The sequence below is a fragment of the Manacus candei genome, unplaced genomic scaffold, assembly GCF_025592945.1.
Source record: "Manacus candei isolate 608988 ecotype Guabito, Panama unplaced genomic scaffold, ASM2559294v1 h1tg000071l, whole genome shotgun sequence".
In the NCBI taxonomy this organism is placed as follows: Eukaryota; Metazoa; Chordata; class Aves; order Passeriformes; family Pipridae; genus Manacus; species Manacus candei.
The window spans coordinates 9,549,747-9,569,506 of NW_026138119.1; the positions used below are offsets into that span (position 1 = coordinate 9,549,747).

The 19,760-nt window shown below is 50.8% G+C and overlaps 1 protein-coding gene across 11 annotated transcripts in view; it reads right to left on the reverse strand.

Moving 5' to 3' along the window:
- EHMT1 (euchromatic histone lysine methyltransferase 1) overlaps nt 1–19,760 on the reverse strand; it is a 126,220-nt gene that overhangs the window by 38,817 nt on the left and 67,643 nt on the right. For 9 of the 11 annotated variants that reach the window (XM_051807879.1, XM_051807878.1, XM_051807876.1 and 6 more), the window contains exons 4-10: nt 18,081–18,122; nt 9,663–9,840; nt 7,957–8,093; nt 6,959–7,147; nt 5,713–5,793; nt 3,178–3,298; nt 1,003–1,131 (exon numbers count right to left, since the gene is read on the reverse strand). In XM_051807879.1, coding sequence (XP_051663839.1) covers nt 1,003–1,131; nt 3,178–3,298; nt 5,713–5,793; nt 6,959–7,147; nt 7,957–8,093; nt 9,663–9,840; nt 18,081–18,122 — 877 coding nt within the window. The remainder of the gene's footprint in view (nt 1–1,002; nt 1,132–3,177; nt 3,299–5,712; nt 5,794–6,958; nt 7,148–7,956; nt 8,094–9,662; nt 9,841–18,080; nt 18,123–19,760) is intronic. The other 2 variants (XM_051807881.1, XM_051807873.1) reach the window with 1 other exon arrangement.

A 19,760-nucleotide genomic window follows, 5' to 3' on the forward strand; every position in this document is an offset into this window, starting at 1 on the left:
CCTATCTTGACCCTCATCCCCACTCCAGCTCCATGCCTACCCTCATCCCCATCCCAAAAAAATCTCCATCCTAGCCCCATTCCTCTCCCAGCCCCATCCCTATTATCATCCCCATTCCTATCCCACTCCCAGCCCTATCATTCTAAGCCCCACCCCAGCCCCAGCCCTATTCCAGACCTATCCCTTGTCTCATCCTCATCCCAGCCCCATTCCCACCACTATCATCATCCTCATCCCCATCCCAGCCACATCCCTATTATCATTCCCATCCCAGGCCCATCCCCATCCTCATCCCTAGTCCCATCACTGTCCTCATCTTCCTCCTCAGCCTAGCCCCAGCCCCATACCCATGGTCATCCCTTCCCCTATCCTCATCCTCAGACCAGTCCTACCCCCATCCCTATCCTCATCCTCAACCCAGCCCCACCCAATCCCCATTCCTATCCCAGCCCCATCTCATTATCCTCATCCCATCCCAATCCCACCCCATTCCCATCGCACTCCGTGGCCACCAGGGGGCAGCCGGGGCCCCGCACGGAACAAAGGCCCGGCCCCAAACCCAAACCCAAACCCAGACCCGGCCCCAAGCCCAGACCTGACTCCATACCTGGCCCCAGACCCAGACTTGGTCCCAAACCCAGCCCCAGCCCCAAACCCAGACCCGGTCCCAAACCCAGACCTGACCCCAGACCCAGACTCGGCCCCAAACCCAGACCTGACTCCAGACCTGGCCCCAGACCCAGACTTGGCCCCAAATCCAAACCCAGCCCCAGCCCCAAACCCAAACCCAGACCCAGAGCAAAACTCAGACCTGGTTCCAAGCCCAGACTTGGCCCCACATCAAGACCCAGCGCCAAACCCAGATCCAGCCCCAAACCCAGCCCCAGCCCCAGCCCCAAACTCAGACCAGGGCCTGGCCCCAAACCCAGCCCCAGCCCTAAACCCATCCACAAACCCAGACCCAGACCCAGTCCCAACCCCAGCCTTGGCCCCAGCACTCACCCCCCGCCGGCGAGGACAGGATGCCCTTCACCCGCAGGTCCAGGGAATCCAGGGACACCTCCATGTACTCCATGCTGTTCTCCTGGCCCGGGCCCTCCCTGCCCAGCGATGGTTTATAGGCTTCGGCACCTGGATGGGAACAGGGGCATTCACACAAACCCCACAAGCACCACCCACCCCACAGGGTGCCAGGCCATGGCTGGGACCAGGCTCTGTGCAGGCTCCTCAGGAATGATGGAAACACAACATCTGGGCACACCTGGCACGGCTGGTTCCCTTCCCCAGCTGGTCAGACAGAGCTCCCACCTCCACTCAGGCAGGAAACAACCAGAGAAAACATGAGACAGGTTCTGCCTCCACAAGGCACCTCTGCCTGCTGCTACCACGGCACAAGGAAGGGATGAACAGGGCCCAGAGCATCCTCCTGCCTCCAACCTGCTGCACAGGGCTCAGGGACAACATTCCAGCCAGGCAGAGCCAACCATCCCCTCGTGCACCTCGGGAAGAGGACGAGACGGGTGACATTCAGCTTAATGGGAGGGGAAACATAAAAAGCCAAGTTCTGGCTCTAAGTGAACAAAACTGCTGCTGGGAAGAGATTGTGTGGGGATCACTGACTGGGAAGAGATTGTGTGGGGATCTCTCACTGGGAAGAGATTGAGTGGGGATCCCTCACTGGGGAGAGATTGAGTGGGGATCCCTCACTGGGAAGAGATTGTGTGGGGATCCCTCACTGGGAAGAGATTGAGTGGGGATCCCTCACTGGGAAGAGATTGAGTGGGGATCCCTCACTGGGAAGAGATTGAGTGGGGATCCCTCACTGGGAAGAGATTGTGTGGAAATCCTTCACTGGGATTGTGTGGAAACCCCACAGAGCCTGAATGGGGACTGTCAATCACTTCACACCCCCTTGGCTCGACTTTCTCCCTCAATTTGCTTCTCCCACTGCAGCTTGGCCAAGAGAGTTTGGTTACCCTGGAAGAGCAGCTGCCACTTCTACTAAAGGGGCAGAAAACCAGTCTGCATCTGAAATGCAGGATTAGGTGTTTGCTGTGAAAGGGTGCAATGGCCTCTCCTTCATCCTGGGAGGAAGAGGAGCAAGCCAGATGACTGACAGACCCCAGGCACAGACCAGAGGCTGAAATATGGTCAAGTAACCCAGAATTAGCCACAAAATTGCTAATGCAAAAATGGCCTGGTTGCACTGAATTAGCAAGAGTGGAGGAATAAACCCTTGGGTGGCAATGGATGTGTGACACCTTAGTAATGAGACACAGCTGCACTTCAGAGACTCTCCACTGTATTTCACCCACGTTGTTACCTTTCCTGAAGGACATCACAACCAGCCTGCACTCCTGGCTCTCCCCAGCCCACAGAGGCCACTGAAACCTTCTTCTGAGTGCTGGGTAACTCAGGACAAACAAGAGAGACCACCTGAGCACTTGAGATGGGCCAGAGGCAGCTCAGATGCAGCTCATTACAAACTCTGTGGTGCTTTCAGAACGAGCAAAGCCAACCTGCACATTGCATTCAGCTGCACAAACATTCATACAAAAGCAATGAAACACAACTGGTGGTTCTTTCTTTTCCTTCTGCATCTAAACATGCTCCCCAAGCTCATGGGACAGGACTCCACATGGACATGAGGCACAGAATCATAGAATCACAGACCGGTTTGGGTTGGAAAGGATCTTAAAGATCGCCCAGTTCCACCCCCTGCCATGGGTTCCACCAACCCAGGTTATTCCAAGCCCCATCCAAGCTGGCCTTGAACACTTCCAGGGATGGGGCAGCCACAGCTTCTCTGGGCAACCTGTGCCAGGGCCTAAGATTCCTCCGAAGGTCCCATCAAACCCTGCCCTCTGTCAGTTTAAAGTCATTCCACCTTTCCCTGTCACTATCTATGTAAAAGGTCCATCTCCCTCCTTTTTATAAACCTTTTCTGGATACTTTAAAACAAAGGGAGATGAAGAACAAACCAATATTCCTCCAGCATGCCAAGGACAAAGCCACCTCACGTGTTAAAGTGGCACCAGCAGTGACTGCCACTTCACACCCTGGGTTATCACACAGCCCAACCTGGGGAAGGGAGAGACTCACAGGCCTCAGGTCCTTCCCCCTCCACCTGGAAGGCAGATTTGGGTGCAGCTGAAGGAACAAAACACGATTAGTTACCTAAAACACTGGCTTGTTTCTTTTTATTCCTCCGTCTCCTCTTGCGGGTGGGTTTCAGCCATGGACTGTCCGTCTTCCCTTTCCTCTTCAGCAGCTTCTTCTTGACACTGGACTCCGAGCTCTGAAGAACCAGAGAGGCCACGTGCACGTCAGGCATGTCGGCACCAGCGTCCCTGCAGCTCCTCGGGCCCGTGAGGAAGAGCCTTTGTGCAGCTTGAGCGGCGCAGAAAGGCCTCTAAGGACCAGGGCTTTGAAACCAAGGGGTGCTGAGATGCCTTTATAGCACCGAAAAGGAAACCCAGGCACACGTGGGGGTGCATTTCCTGTCATTTCTGTGCTGCAGGCGGCACTTTCTCTTCCATGGAGGCCCTCGGGCCAGCTGAGCACCTCTGTGCAGCACCACGAGGGTGCAGGAAGCTCCCAGCTTCCCAAAAAATGGTGGAATCATAGAATCACACCATATCTTGAGCTGGAAGGGACCCACAAGGACCATCCAGTCCAACCCCTGGCCCTGTACAGACACCCCAACAATCCCACCCTGGCCCTCAGAACTTTGTCCAAACCCTCCTGGAGCTCTGGCAGCCCTGGGGCTGTGCCCACTGCCCTGGGGAGCCTGGTCAGTGCCAACCACCCTCTGGGGGAAGAACCTTTTGCTGAGATCCAACCTGACCCTGCCCTGACACAGCTCCAGCCATTCCCTGGGTGCTGTCACTGCTCACAGAGAGTAGAGATTGGAGCTGCCCCTCGGGAGGAGCTGCAGACCCTGGTGAGGTCTGACCTCAGTGTCCTCCAGGTGAACAAACCCAGTGCCCTCAGCCACTCTTTGTATGGCCCCTCCACCTGGGAGTGTTGCCCAAACGCTCCTTGAGCTCTGGCAGTGGGGTTTTCAAATGAAAATGTTCACATTTCTCCCCAGCTGTGTTAGAAAATGGCAACAAGGAACCTGCCTTGCACCTGAAGAGCCTGGCAGGGCTGGGAGGGACCCAGGGGAACTGAGCTCTACAGACCACCCCCCTCCCTGAGCCAGGCACAGGGTGGCACAGACTAATCATGCAGCAAATACTCAGCCACAGTTATGAATTTAAACAGAGTTTGGGTTTTGCCTTAAAAAAATACAGTTGTCTGGGGCGGGGTTTCAAAGTCAACATCAGAATGGGGAATGAGGCACCACGACCCTGTCAGGCAGCCTTCAAGGCATCCATCACACAATTCATGTTCAAACTGAAATTCTCTGCTCCTGATGCTTATCCAGCTCCCATCAAAGCCTAGGAAAAACCTCCTGCTACCACTAACAGCAGCTGGATCAGGCCCTACCTCCATAGGCAGCTGCACCACGGGCTGTTCCCACAGTGAGGGAAGAGAAATGCTGCCCCATAACCGCCCCAAGTGAGGGCTCACCACGTGGCTTTACCCCAATTGCATCACACAGCTTGTGGGGGAGAGGTTTGTGCTTGAGCCAGTCCCTTCCTGGGGAACTGACTGACTCACCAGAGCACAAACCACCAACCAGGATGGGAGATATGACCTGGGAGGTTGGACTGAGCACAAACTCAACCCTTGGTTTGGGCTAAAGCTACAGACTGGCCTCAGCTACCCAGAGAAAGGGGCAGCTGCACAGCCCCTGCTCCTCGCTCCTCTCTGGCTCCTGGAGTGTCAGAGCACGAGGAACAAGACCCTAAAGAGCTTCCACAATTCATTTGGTGTATTTTGTAATTATGGTTCTACCTTCAGCTCAAAACATCAAGAAAATGAAGCCAAGAATTTTCTCAAGGTGAGTGAAGAGTTGGGGTGCCTTAAATGCTGGCTCCTCAACTTGAGAGGCTGTGGAGAGGGAGCAAAGTTCTTAAGTAAAGGAGGGGGGTGAGGGACAGAGACAAACAATGAACAGCAATTTAAATAGAAAAATCATCAGGTTCTCTTCACCAGCTATCTAAAAAAAAAACCAGAAATCCCCAGCAGCAGCTGAAGGTCTTGACCTCGTGCTACACAAGCAACCTCCCAGGGAGAGCATCTGTCTGTCTGTCTGTCTGTGTGCTATTTGTAAGTCTCCCTGGTAAGAGCTGCTCATCTGGAGTGAGGTGGATGTCAGATCAGTGTGAATTTAGGCTGTGGACTGGGCCAATGGCTTTGGGAACAACTCCACCTGAGCTCCAAAAAGCCCTGCAGAGCATCAGGTTGGTAAGGAAGCATTGCTGGCTCCTATCATTTGCCGACTGTGCATCTGAAGAATTCAAGCACCCTTAAATGCCTTAAATGCTTCCACCAACATTCAAATGATTAAAAGCAGTCAACACTTTGTTGAAAACAACAAAAGCTCATTAGTTAGCATCAGAAGGCAATTAAATGTACCACAGATCAGGGTTAAGCACCTTGTGGAAAACAATACTGTGTGTGTGGGTGGTTTCAGAGAGTGAGTTTTGTCAAGGAGCCGTGAAACTGCACCTCTTTGCTCTCTCTCTTTCTGGCAGCAGTGCAAAGGGGAAATTATTATCAACAGGCCACAGGCTGAAAGACACATTAAGCAGCCCAGCTTACCAAGTCAGACTCGTCTCCATCCTCCTCCTCCTCCCCAGACTCTACAGACTCTTGTTCCTCCTCAGACTCGCCATCATCGATCTGCAACCACCATTTGCCCAAGAGCAGAACGGGTCAGTCAGGTCGGGTCTCTCAAAGTAGGGCATCCCCCACCATCCTGCTGTGCCCAGGATCCATCAGAGCATCCCTCACCATCCTGCTGTGCCCAGGATCCATCAGGGCATCCCCTCACCATCCTGCTGTGCCCCCCACCCATCAGAGCATCCCTCACCATCCTGCTGTGCCCAGGATCCATCAGGGCATCCCCTCACCATCCTGCTGTGCCCCCCACCCATCAGAGCATCCCTCACCATCCTGCTGTGCCCAGGATCCATCAGGGCATCCCCTCACCATCCTGCTGTGCCCCCCACCCATCAGAGCATCCCTCACCATCCTGCTGTGCCCAGGATCCATCAAGGTATCCCCTCATCATCCTGATGTGCCCCCCACCCAGCAGGGCATCCCCCACCATCCTGCTGTGCCCCCCACCCATCAGGGCATCCCCCACCATCCTGCTGTGCCCCCCACCCATCAGAGCATCCCCCACCATCCTGCTGTGCCCAGGATCCATCAGAGCATCCCCCACCATCCTGCTGTGCCCAGGATCCATCAGAGCATCCCCCACCATCCTGCTGTGCCCCCCACCCAGCCCCAGCCTGCACATGCACCAACAAAGACAGGAGCTCCAAGGCTGGAGCTCAGCATGTTCCAGTCACATCATGGAATATCCATGGGGATGGTACAGGGAGGAAAAAGAAAATCGACTCCAGAATAAAGTTTTCCAACCAAGTTGTAACTTCCTTCCTAATCCAAACCAGCCTCGTGTCTATACTGTGTATAGATTTTGGGGAAATCACTACAAAGATTCTGGGGAAAAAAATCAACTAAATCAATTTTAGTGCTTTGCCAGCCTGTTACCAGCAAGGTTAAGGAGATATTATTGGTTCAGTGAATCCCAGAACTAAATATGGTGGGGGTTCTGCAGCGTGGATCACACATCTGTGCAGGGCTGAAACTGGGGGAGACCCTCACAGTGCAGTGGGAAGCAGGAAATGGTCACCCAAGAGCCTCAGTGCCACTGCTGAGCTTTCTGTCATAGTGCAGGTGAAGAAAGCCCTAGAAATGGCCTCAATTGAAGCCCCTCCTACCCCAGGTGTCCCAGCAGTGTCCCATCCTGCTCCTCAGGTGCTCAGGGCATGGGAATTACCTTTCTGGCGTTGTCTGCATCGGATGCACTGTCTTTACAGGTCCTGTTCTCATCCACAGGGAACACGGCCGCCTGCTCTGCTCCATGATCATCCTCCTCCTCCAACTCATCAGAGTCCTCCTCTTCAGAGTCCACCTCTATGCTTTCCCCGTTCACATGAGGGCTGGTATCACCCAGGTCCTTGTCACTCTGAAAGTTGTGACACGTGAGCCACAAGGACAATGTCAATTCCTGGGAGAGGGCAGCTGGATCCAGCCCAGACCTGCTCTGTGCTGGGAGCTCCAGAGCTGCCAGGGGAAAGCTGGCTCTGTGTCCCTCCAAAGCCCAGCCTGGGAGCCTGCCATGTGTCACCTAAGCCTGCTGGATCTGGGGACTGAGGGGCCAGGAGGAGTCATTCCAGACTCACAAGGCTGGAATGGCCCCCCATTAGGGGGAGGAGGGCCTGATTCAAACACTAGGGGCAGCTCCACCAAGGGGCAGAAAGGTTTCCAGGGAAAGGAAAGAGAAATTACATCACATCAGGATTTTCATACTGCTCCATGAAGGCCCAGCACTATTCTTCCTGAATTCAAAGACCAAAATTTCAGGGCAGGGGTTGCAGCAAAAGCAGATTTTGATCAGGAGTGAGTCGGTGTCTAAACCTTTTGTAAGTAACCAAGTGTTTTGCTGTGCAGCCTCAGGCAGCAACAGGAGACCTTGAGGACACTGAAACAAAAAGGTTACCACCTGGGGCACGCTTGGAATCTCTCCAGTTCCCCAGGATTCATGGGACATTCACAGGAAAAAGTTTGTTTAAGGCCTGGTACCTGAACAGCCACTCTCAAAATGCCATTTCCAAAGCAGGCAGGAAGCTGCTGCCAGAGGGAAGATGTAGACTCAGAAGGGAAGATGATTCCAACAAGCCACCACATCCCTGCACCTCTGCATGGGGTTGGTGTGCCAAGACAAGGGACGTGTGTGACAACAAACATGTCCAGGGGGCCCAGTGCTGCCCTTACCTTGGCACCTGCAGAGGAATGAGTTATGCTCTTAAACATCTCAATCATTGTTCTCTGTTTTAACACTTTGGTCTTTTTCTTGGGAACCAGGCTATAGGTTCCCATTCTCCGCTTTTTCTTCCGAGATACTGCAGCAGCTGGAAAAGAGGAGCAAAAGAGACCCAAAGTTTGCTCAGGAATGAAAAGAAGAAGGGATAGAGAGTAGGGATTGTACTGGAGAGGGATGTGGATTGACAGGACAAGGGGGAATGGCTTCCCACTGCCAGAGGGCAGGGTTAGATGGGATATTGGGAAGAAATCCTTCCCTGGGAGGGTGGGGAGGCCCTGGCACAGGTTGCCCAGAGAAGCTGTGGCTGCCCCTGGATCCCTGGAAGTGTCCAAGGCCAGGTTGGAGGGGGCTTGGAGCAACCTGGGCTAGTGGAAGGTGTCCCTGCCCATGGCAGGGGGTGGAACAGGATGAGCTTTAATGTCCCTTCCAACCCAGACCAGTCTGGGTTTCTATGAAATCCCACTCGAGGGCACGATCTGAGGAAAAGGCTTCCCACTCCGACTGCTTTATTTACAAGTCAACCAAAAGATGACACACACATATGTGCAAACACACAAACAGCTTCCTGCCAGTGCTGCAAACCCACCCAAACTCTGAGTATCCTCTCCACACTCCTCCTGGTCCCTCCACCACCACACACAGCATCAAATCCCTAAATTAGCCTGTGTTTGGCAGTGCTGCTGATGTCGTAGGAGGCTGAATTGAATCCAACTTGCTCAAATAGATACTGCAAGGCCAACAATACCAACTGACAATGAAAGCAATGGGACAAGAACTGAAGAACACGCAGGGAAAAGGTACCTTAAATAAAGAGCTGTTTGCCATTTAACCTCATTTCACACCTACTATGGAAATTTGTTTGATTCCTTTCACTACTTTGATTGGGTCTTAATTTCTTAGGTCTCCCTCTCTGGCCTTCTAACCAAATCAGACAAAGCATCTCCCTGCCTGATGATGTCTTTGGTGAATACACAGCAGAAGGATGTTTGGTGCAGGCTCTTTTAAGAACAGCCAGATTCAGCACCAGCATTAGTGTTTGCACTAATTGCACTATTGTTCCTTGAAAGCATTTCTGCATCTGCCACCATGATGAAATTTCACCAAAAAATCCACAAAGAGACCTCTCAAAAACATCCTGTTAGCCCAATTAATTTTATTTATAAGGCTGCAGTTCTTGGTAAGCAGTTGTGGTGATATTCAAAGTCCTTCAGAATTGATAGAAACTTCTTCAGAATATCACCCAGGAAATAGGGATCAAAGTGACTTCTCTAACAAAAGCTTTTTTAACAGAGGTGCCTGACAGAGCTCAGCTGTCCAGGAGGGACCTGTGCCCCAGGAAGGACTGCAGGGGAAGTGCTCCCTTCACTTGGGCTTCACTTGGGAGGGGATTTCAACAGGGCACTAAAAGAATATCCCCTGTCCAACACCCAAGGGGAGCAGCAGGGATTCTGAGGACACAAGTGTCACCTTTGCAGGGCACTTGCAGAGAGTGAGTAGATGACTGACAAAGTCAGTGGCAGTGACAGGAAAGGAAACCCTGAGTGGGAAAAGGTGCTAACAGAGGTTTTGGTCCTTGTTAACCTCCTCATCTCCCCCCACACACACATAAGGCTGGGGAGGTGGGAGCTGCTGAGGATTCCAACTCTCTCCTTTTTACCTGTCTGCGACTTCGTGGTGGCCACATAGCTCTGGTTCTGAGGTAGTGACTGGTGAAGGCCCGGGAGAGAGGGCAACGACAACGGCTTCACAAAGTCCAGCATGTTCTCAAACTCCTTCTCCTTGGGTTCTTTTTGATCTCTGCTGTCTCTCCCATCTTTGGGGTCTTTACTTGCGTGCTGGAAAAACCAAATGCAGTTTAATTGAGCCTCTGCATTAAATAAGTAATTAAAAAAAATTAGAATACTGATTTAATTCCTTTCTCTCAACTGCCATTTGAAGGAGGGAGCACACACTCACAGCAGAAGCACACAGCCCCTCCTCCAGCACTTCAGGGTACTCTGCCTAAACACTCCCAGCCTGCTTGAAGTGACTCCCTCACTGGCTGAAGGCTGTGCAGGTGACAAGGCTCAGACACTGCTCACACAGGCCTTTGGTTGGCTCTGGAGGAGACAAACCAATGCAACACATGCACCTATTCCCTGGAACGTGCCCTGTCACCCCAGGCATGCACAGGAACAGCCCTGAAGAGCTGTTTTGGAAGAGCAGGCAGGACCAGGAAGGAACCTTCCTTTAGGACAGCATTTGGCACCATCAGGCCTCAGCACCTCCAGCCCAGCACACAACAAAACACGGGCAAAGAAGCCCTTTGCTTGTCATTGCAGGTCCTTCTCCAGAGACCTGTCCAAGCTCCCTTTAAACCAGGCACTCCCACTCCAGCTGCTGCCATCCCAAATCCTAGATCCTAGGCAGGATACAAGCTCCTACTGTACACCAAGGGAATTCTGTAGTTGTTCCTGAAGCCCCTTCCAGGCACTGAGGCAGCTCCAGTTCGAGCTTGTGCTCAGTGTAAAGTCTCATCCTGCACCTTTGGTCATGAAAGGATTGCTCCCACAGCTCCACAGGGAATCATTTAGGTTGAAAAAGACCTTTAAGACCACCAAGTGCAACCATTAACCCAGCACTGTGAAGTCCACCACTAAACCACATCCCCAAGTGTCATTTCTCAGCTTTTGATGGTTCTTCAATGCTTTTTCCTCTAATTTAGGAAAAAAATCCGCTTCCTGAAAGACTGTGTAACTCCATTTTATGTACCCTAAAAGCCTCAGACAGAAATGCCCAGACTGTATTTGTTTTACCCTTCTCCACCTGTATTTATTCTTTAAACAGCCGTGGCTTGGTTATAAGGGTGTTTTTATTCCTGTGCCTTTTGCACCGAGCGTGGCAAAGGCAAGTCAAGGTCAGTGCAAGGCCTCCTGGTCCAGTTCAGTGAAACACTTTCCTATCACAGCCAAACCATCAGGTACCTGCTGAGAAAGGACAAGAAATGCAGGCACATGAAACAAAGTGACTTTGTGCCTCCCTCTCACGGCACTGCAGCCACGGGGTGAACAGTGAGCGGGGCAAGAGCTGCCCCTGCTGGGACATTTTACACTGGGTTTGCCCTCAGATTTACTCCACAGGTGATCCAGCTGCATCCATGCAGGAGGCAGGTTTGGAAGAGCTGCTCCAGCAAACCAAGAGCACGGGAAAGACTGAGAGAATTGGGATTGTTCAGCCTGGAGAAGAGAAGCTTGGGGGTGACCCGATTGTGGCCTTCCAGTGCCTGAAGGGAGCCAAGAAGGATGGAGAGGGACTGTTTACAAGGGCCTGGAGCACCAGGACAAGGGGGAATGGCTTCACACTGACACACAGGGGGTTTACATTAGGTATTAGGAAGAAATCCTTCCCTGTGAGGGTGGGGAGGCCCTGGCCCAGGTTGCCCAGAGAAGCTGTGGCTGCCCCATCCCTGGAAGTGTCCAAGGCCAGGTTGGAGCAACCTGGGCTAGTGGAAGGTGTCCCTGCCCATGGCAGGGGGGTGGAACAAGAGGAGCTTTAAGGTCCCTTCCAACCCACACCATCCTGTGTTTCTGTGATTCTAGGATTTTAATGCTGTTCCACTTGCAGGAAAAAACTTCTTATGAGACTCGTGAAGCACCAGCTGAGACACCAGAACAGAAAGAGGAATCCAGGCGAGGGCAAGGACGGAAGAAAAAGCAGGAAGCAACAAAAACCCTCTATCAAGCCCAGGTTCAGACAGACACCCTCAGACACTGCTTTCAAGTAATGTGACCTTGTGCACAAACGAGGAAGAGGCTGATTCTCCTAATTATGGCTCTGCCACATGCCCAGTGCTGGCAGAGCAGGGCTGGGCCAGGGACAGCAAAGCTGTAATGATGATCAGAAATGACCCACATAAAAAGGCCATCAAAGGGCCAATGATTCCTGCATCAAGCCCATAACTTATGGCTGAATTGCCACAGCTTTACTAAAAGGGCATCTAGTCTTGGATTAACGGGTTTCAAAGAAGGCAAATCTACCACATCCTTTGATATGTTGTTCCAACGCTTAATTGCTCTCCCTGCCAAATAATTAAATGCATTCTGCTTTTTCAACTAAATTAAAAAGCCCTGTCTCATCAGAAACTCTCACTCCCAGAAGATGCTTGTGGACTATGACCAACTTTTTTTTTTTTAAATTTTCTCTTCAATAAGTTTAATAGAATGAGCAAATTAAGTGCCCACAGGATCATTTTCTGGACATTGGATCACTCCTGAGACTGCTCCCAGTTCTTCTACCCCTTAAAAAATGGATGTCAGGAGTGCTGGGCACAGCATGCCAAGAATAGTCTCAACAATACTATTTATACCTCTTGAAAGTCCTTAGTTTATAGATTTAAAGGTTAACAGTAATTTTTGGCTACAGGATTATTCTGAGAATTCCCAAGTCCCCTGGAACATCCAATGCTTTCCATTTTTATCTTAAAAAATGAGCCTGGGAGAGGCACTTCTGACACAGAGTTGCCTGCAACAAGTGTACACAAGACCTGCATTTTGTGTCCTTTATGTGCAGGTTCTTGCAATTGGTCTCTGATAAAAGGTGTTGTTATTCCCAAACATGAGGAATTCACATTCAAAACATGCCAGACCGTTTGGAAGAATATAATCCAATTTCTAAATTAAAAAGTAGTGTGTTATTAGCTTGTGGTTCTTCTCTGCCCCTGTAATTACAGCACGGAAATAAATTTAAAATCTTCAATACATGGCAACTGCTAAATGTGACTTTTTCATGGTAATTCTGGTAAAACAGGTGGTTGTTTTTTTTTTTTAAATCAAATTAGGTCTTGTGAGATCTGGTTTATCACTTGGAGGCATATGCAGCCATGGTAAAGAACAAGAATTCCCACAAGGAGGTGAGCAGATCTCTCAGGGGATCTGATGGCATGGGAGATGAGCAGGCATATCTCTCTCATAGATAGATAGATAGATAGATAGATAGATAGATAGATAGATAGATAGATAGATAGATAGATAGAGGTAAAAATAAAATATTACATCTAAGGACTGCAATAAAAAGGATCAGCCCAGATTTGTAAGCACTTACAGCCAGTTTTCTCACCATCTTTCCTCATTCTCAGCCACATAAAACAGTTACATCTTTGCTGCTCTTATTAAATTTTACACCTTCAAAAGTGGATTTAGTGGATGAAAGTTCATTCTTTTCCCATTTCTGATGTCCCTGAATTCTGCCCTTCACTCGAGGCTGCCGCTAGAGCCCGTCCTGGTCTCCTGCACTGAGCTCTTCTGCTCTGCTCTATCCACTCCAAATTTAAATGTTCCCAGAAGAGAGGCTTTGCTAGGCCAGCACTCTGCTCTTCCTGGGAATTTCTGCTTCCTTATAATCCCAGTCAAGCACTCCTGAGCCCTTCCTTGCACAGACAGCTCTGCTTCCTTCCCTGCCCAGGTACACCCAGCTCCTCTCGGGGAGGTGAGGGAGCAGCTTCCAAGAAAAGCAGCAAAGGAAAAGTCAGACTGTGCCTTTGGGAGGGGGTGAGTGGGTGCCAGGCTATGTGGGCATGACACCCTCCCACCTAAGCAAAGCAGAAACAAGGAATGACAGTGATCCATTTAAACCCAAAGCTCTCAGCCCCACCTGTGACCCCCCAGACCATCAGAGGACTCCTTCAAAATGCTGCTCAGCCCCTTGAGCTCCAGCGACTTTCCTGCCAGGGAAACTGTCCAAGGAAAGCCTCAGGTGTGGGTTTTTCCTGCCTCCAAGCCCTGGCACCCTGTGGCCCAGCCCAGGGCTGGCAGGACCCAGCTCTGAGCCACCTCTGTGGGGTGCAGAGCCACTGGCACAGCCCGGCCATCCACGCCTGAGGAAAGGGCCTCAAGGTCCAACAGGGGAGATCCAGATTTGGACATTGGGAAAAACTTTTTCTCAGAAAGGGTTGGGAAGCACTGGAATGGGCTGCCCAGGGAAGTGATGGAGTCATCATTCCTGGAAGAGCTCAAACAACATGTGGGTGTGGCACTTAAGGACATGGTGGTGGACTTGATGATCTTAAAGGTCTTTTCCAACTGTAACAATTCCATGCTCCTGCCACATGCCACCTTCTTCCAGTTTCATGATGGACAGGCTCCTCCTGCCCTCCCTGTTCCCAGCACAAGGCACAGGTATCCACAAAACTTCTCAGTGTCCAGCCAAGCAAATTCCCTTTTCCCAGCACAGGACACTCGTGCTGGCAAAGCACAAAAAGGGGGTTGCAAGCAGCAGGTGCTGCAACAATTGCTACTCAGCATCCACTCATCCAGCGTGCTGTGACAAATCCTAACACATTCCTGCTTCCTTTCCTGGAGATCCAGAGTCCTAAAGGTGGAAAATGTCAGACCAGCAAAGCTGGGCCTGCACCAAGAGAACCATGTTGGGCAAGTGAACCACAGCTTTGGATGAGCTCTTGGACATGGACTGATCTGCTAAGGTCACTAGTGAGGGAACACAACCTTTGAGTTTTATAACTGATTTTTAACTGAGCAATTGGATGAAGTTCATCCTCCTTCCCTTCCACCAGCAAACATTCAAGAGACCAGCGGTGCTTTCATCCAACACCTCCATGGGCCCACTGAAAACAACCAAATCACGGGTGAACAGCACCATTCCTGACCCTAAACAAGCTCCACTGGTGTTCAAAACAGCCAGGGTTGCCTTCTTTCTTCTCCAATTATATTTACCAATCAAGCACAGAGGAGTACAGAGAGGACAATTCCACATAAAGAAAACTCCAGGACACGGTTTGAGCTCCCTGTGCTCACATGTTGTACTAACCCTCACATATGTGGGCTACTGGAGGCCAAGAAAGGAGCAAAAAATGAGATAGAAAAAGTAATTGCATCACAACATCTTCATTTCTTGCAGCTTCTCGTGTGGTATCAGCTCATCCTAAGCAAAAGGCTGCAATGTCTCTATTTCATCTTGGGCATTGCAAGGAAAAGTGAAGAAGCTGGACAGCTACTTCAACATTTCTAACAAGGCTTGTGTCAGCAAACAGCAAAAATGGACCAGCACCATTGGGAGAAATAGTCAAGAAAACTGCTTAGATTAGGGCAAGAACACAATATTTTATCTGTTTACAGGAATTAAACTCAAGTGCTTTCTACACTTCAGTGGGATCGACCACATTTCTGTTACTGGCACAGAAGTCTCTTAGAGCAGCAGGGGGAAGTTACTAAAAATGGCAAAAGATAGAATATCCTCAGGTTTTTGGGTTTTTTTCCCCTGAAAGCGAAAATGCAGAACAAACACTCCTAATTAACCCCCGTGTCCGTTTGACAGACCACACACTGCATTCTCCCCCCAGCCTGGCAATTAAGGAAGGGGTTTTTCCATGAGCAAATCCAGCAAGCTGGAAGGGGAAAACCAGAGCAGAATCCATCCTAGTGCTGGTGGAAGGACACAGGCACAGGTCCTGCTGGTCCTGCCTGGAGCAGGGCAGCTCTGGAGAGCTCTGCAGAAGGACTGACACCCTCGATGCCTCAAACCACCCCAGGCTTAGATGGACTTGCTTTCTTATTTTCTTTTCTTTTAAGGACTTTCATCTCTGGCATAAAACAAGCTGGAGACCAAAGCCAAGTGGCCAGGAGGACTAAACTAAGCAGCACTGCCACGGGGCAGCACAGCAGCTGTCAGGGAGCTGCTCTGTTCCCTCCATCCACCGGGCAGGGGGGGACAGGATTTGTACCAAGGCGCTGCCTTTGAAGAGCACGAAGCAGCAGCTCCCAGGGGGATCTGCCTCTAACAGCTGGTGAATGGTATTTAAGCAAGAAATATCAGTCTGCTATAAAAAATTGATCACAGGCAGATGACAGTGCCCGTAGGAGCTGCAGTGGTGCTGCTCCCCCTTTGCTGTGCTGCTGAAGGATTATGTTTTTACTGCTGAATTTCAGGATCCCGAGCAAGCCTTACCTTGGAGCAACAGACAGAAACCTGCAAGGCTTTGGTCTTAATCTAGATCAGACAAGGCTGATCCACCCTTTATCTGCTGATCAACATGTGCCCATCAGAGGAGGGATTCTGTTTTGACTTCATTACAGCTACATTGATTTGAGTGCAGTCACTTCTCTGCATAAAATCACGGTGGTTTAGGCTGCCAGGCAGGCTGAGTTTAAGTGTGGATGTTCCTACAAACCTGCATTTAATGGGTTTCTGAAGTGTAGATGTTCCTACAAACCTGCATTTAATGGGTTTCTGAACCAGAGTATTCAGAGGTGTGGGCTCTCATGCCTGTGCCCTCCTGGATGGAGCAGCTCCAGGGGAAGGGACTGTCACAAACCAGTCAAAATGAAACAGGGGAGCTCAGACCAGATGTGACAACAAGGCTCCTGACAGAAATAGATCTGCTGGGGGTTAGGACAGTTATTTCTGTGGGCTGTGGTCGGCACTGGGGCAGCACCAGCACAATCAGTTAAATGCAAAATTTAATGTACTGCACAGCACACCTTCACCTCCCACCTCCCTCTGCAGGAACCCCTCTGTGTGAGCAGTAAAATGGCACCCTGTGGCCTTGTCACTCCTGAACATTTCCCATCAGGGAAGAGGTTGAAGGGTCTGGAGGACCGCTACAAGTTGTGGCTGAGGGCACTGGGTTTGTTCAGCTGGAGGAGACTGAGGTCAGACCTCACCAGGGTCTGCAGCTCCTCCTGAGGGGCAGCTCCATCTCTGCTCTCCGTGAGCAGTGACAGCACCCAGGGAATGGCTGGAGCTGTGTCAGGGCAGGCTCAGGTTGGATCTCAGCAAAAGGTTCTTCCCCCAGAGAGTGGTTGGGCACTGACCAGGCTCCCCAGGGCAGTGGGCACAGCCCCAAGGCTGCCAGACCTCCAGGAGGGTTTGGACAAGGCTCTGAGGGCCAGGGTGGGATTGTTGGGGTGTCTGTGCAGGGCCAGGAGTTGGACTGGATGGTCCTTGTGGGTCCTTCCAGCTCAGGATGTTCTGTGATATTTAACTGTGGCCAAGCTCTCACACATGAACTTCACACTTTCAGTCTGCCCATGAATACCCTGATACCCTCTGGAGAGATTCCTTGCTGGACCTTCTGGGTTCACCCAGGCTGGCAGAGCCCCTGCCATCAGCCAAGAGCTCTGTTTCACTGCACCCTGTGCTTTTTATTTACTCCCCCCCAAGGAAACAACATTCCCATCCTCATCCCCATTAGGCCCTGCACTTTTATTTTAAATTCTCTGCATATTGGAGGGTCTGAGCTTGCTGAGCAACCTGCAGTCCTCCAGTTGCCACCTGCCTGGCCCCAGGAGATGGAACACAGGGTGTTCTTAGGTTAGAGCTCCCACAGAGCTGGGCACTGACATGGAATACCCAGCCCTGTGTGCACACAGAGAGAAGGCATTACCAGCTCTGGGATCAGATTCTCAGTGGCAACACTGCTTGAAGGTATAGTTTGATGAATATTGGTAGAAACACCAGCATAAGCAAAGCACCTCCCACATCAAGTTCCTCCTCCCTGCCCGGGGTTTGTCTTCCCCAGGTTAAACTGGGCTCACAGTGTGAATCAGGCCAAAATGCTCATTTAATGCAGATTTTTGCACTATTCCTTCTGACAGTTCAGTTCCCCCATCCCAGTCCCCTGCACAGCATAAAAAATACCACCACAAACACACACCTCAAACTCCTGCCTTGTGGTCACTGAGCCGTGGAAACAGAACTCGGGATTCCCCACTGAGCCACCTGCTCCTCCTGTCACCAAAGACAAATCTGGGATGCTTTCAGTACCTTTATCAGCCTTTATGCCTCATGTTTTAATGATGTTAAGCTCAGAAATTGGAGTTTTCAAGCAGGAGATGCCTTCTCCAAGCACGGGACACACACACATACACAGAGAGAGTTGTCTTTCAGTCTGGCCTGGAAACTTTCGGGTTCTTAAGGGGATTGTAAATGGATTAGCAACAAAAGAAAGATTCTTCTGAAAGGTACAACACTTGTGTTACTGCTCTACTCAAAAGTGGAGCAGAAATGATGCTGCCAACAACCCTTCTGAGGTCTCTGTTCAAAAACCACCTTAACATGCGACAACATCAATTAAAAGTGTCACCTGTTTCAGATTCAGCTTCGATCCCAATTCAGGAAGCAACTCCTAAACAGAGAAAAAGCTGGTTAAACTGGTGAGAAAATTCTTTTCTTCCTTTCAGAGACCAATTCACACGTGCAGGAAAAGGCTACCAAGGTCCCCTGGCAGCTACTGGATTACAGAAAACAATTCTTTGTCCCCAGTGGGTTTCTGCAGGAGCCAGGGGGAACAAATGCTTACACTTTGCAGGCAACAAAATACCTTCCTCCCTTCCTTCTCCCAGGCAACACAGCTCTGCAAGAACAGTCCTACCAAGAAAACAACAATGCTCTAAGAAATATTAGCAAAGAAAACCACTGTGTCCTGTAACATCAGCTTCTGGGTGACTTCCACAATTTATTTCCTGGGATACAGCACCTGATTTCATGGTGGTTTTTGAAAGGGAAAAGGTGTGAACGTGGAAAAGCTCCTGCACTGCTGGGCCGAGGAGCCTCTTCTGAGCAGCTCAACAAAGAAATAATCAGGGCAGAAAAATGACAACGAGCAAGGACTCTGCTCCTTCAAAGAAAATAGCATGTAAATTCTAAAGACAATGGGGAAAAATTAGGTAGCAATTATCAGGAAGGCTGAACACAACAGATGTTTTATTGTCTTGCAGTACTGAGATCAAATCTTGGGTTCATGTTCAACTGCAGAGGCTTGAGCAGAGAACATGGGAACAGCCTCTTCTCACCACCCTTCCTGGGAATTGTTGCTTCTCTCCCTATTTTAAGCCCAAGGCAAATGGCCAGAGGAGCTGAGGACTGGCTGTGTACTATCCAGAGCAGCCCAACGAGTAGAGACTTTGGTTTTTGAAGCCACTTTTATGGTGTGAGCAAATAAGGATCACCAGCACCGTCCCTGAGAGTGGTGTCCCAGCTCTCCAAGTGTTCCCAAACTCCACACACCACTTCCTAGAGACAGACCTTAAAGCCCAAGGGTTGAATATAAATATTCTTCTGATGTATCATAAAATATGAATGAGGAAAACACTCCCTCCTAACGCAGCAGAGACCAGACTTTTAAAAGGGAATTGCCCCTTTCAACCGCTCGGCCCCATGGGATCACTCCCTGTGGAATTCCATGAGGGTCTGAGGGTTTTCCTGGCCTACTTTCAGTGCACAATAGGCTGCTGGAGGAAAGCTGAGAGGGAATTTGGGCTGCAAAGCCTTCTTTGGGTAAGAGACAGCCTGAAGGGAGGTGTTCATCCAGCTGCACTGGGGCACCTGGGCTCCCCCTGCCCAAAACACAGCGGGCTCACAGAGCAGGGAACTCCAAAGCAACCAGGGCAAGACAGAGGGGAAATGAGTGGTTTGGGAGACTGGTTGGGAAATCATGGCAGGCAGGCAGGCAGGCAGCAGTTCCTGCCCTGCTATCAAGGCTGGGTGCCCACAGGTTTGTTATCTTGCTGTGCTCTTTGGACTCCCACCTGCTCCCGGAGGCACAGGTGCCACCGGCACCTTTCCCCATCTGAGGCTGGCAAGGTGCCACCCCTCCCTTTTCCTTTTCCCTCTCTCTTGCCCTGCTCCAGATCACAGCAACCCACAGCTCTGAGCCCTTCACATCTCAGTGCTGCTGTGCTGCCACACGTGGGGGACACGTGAGGATCACTCTGGGTTTGCTGGATGGTGTCAGTGACCCATCACACCCACCCCTGAGAAGCTG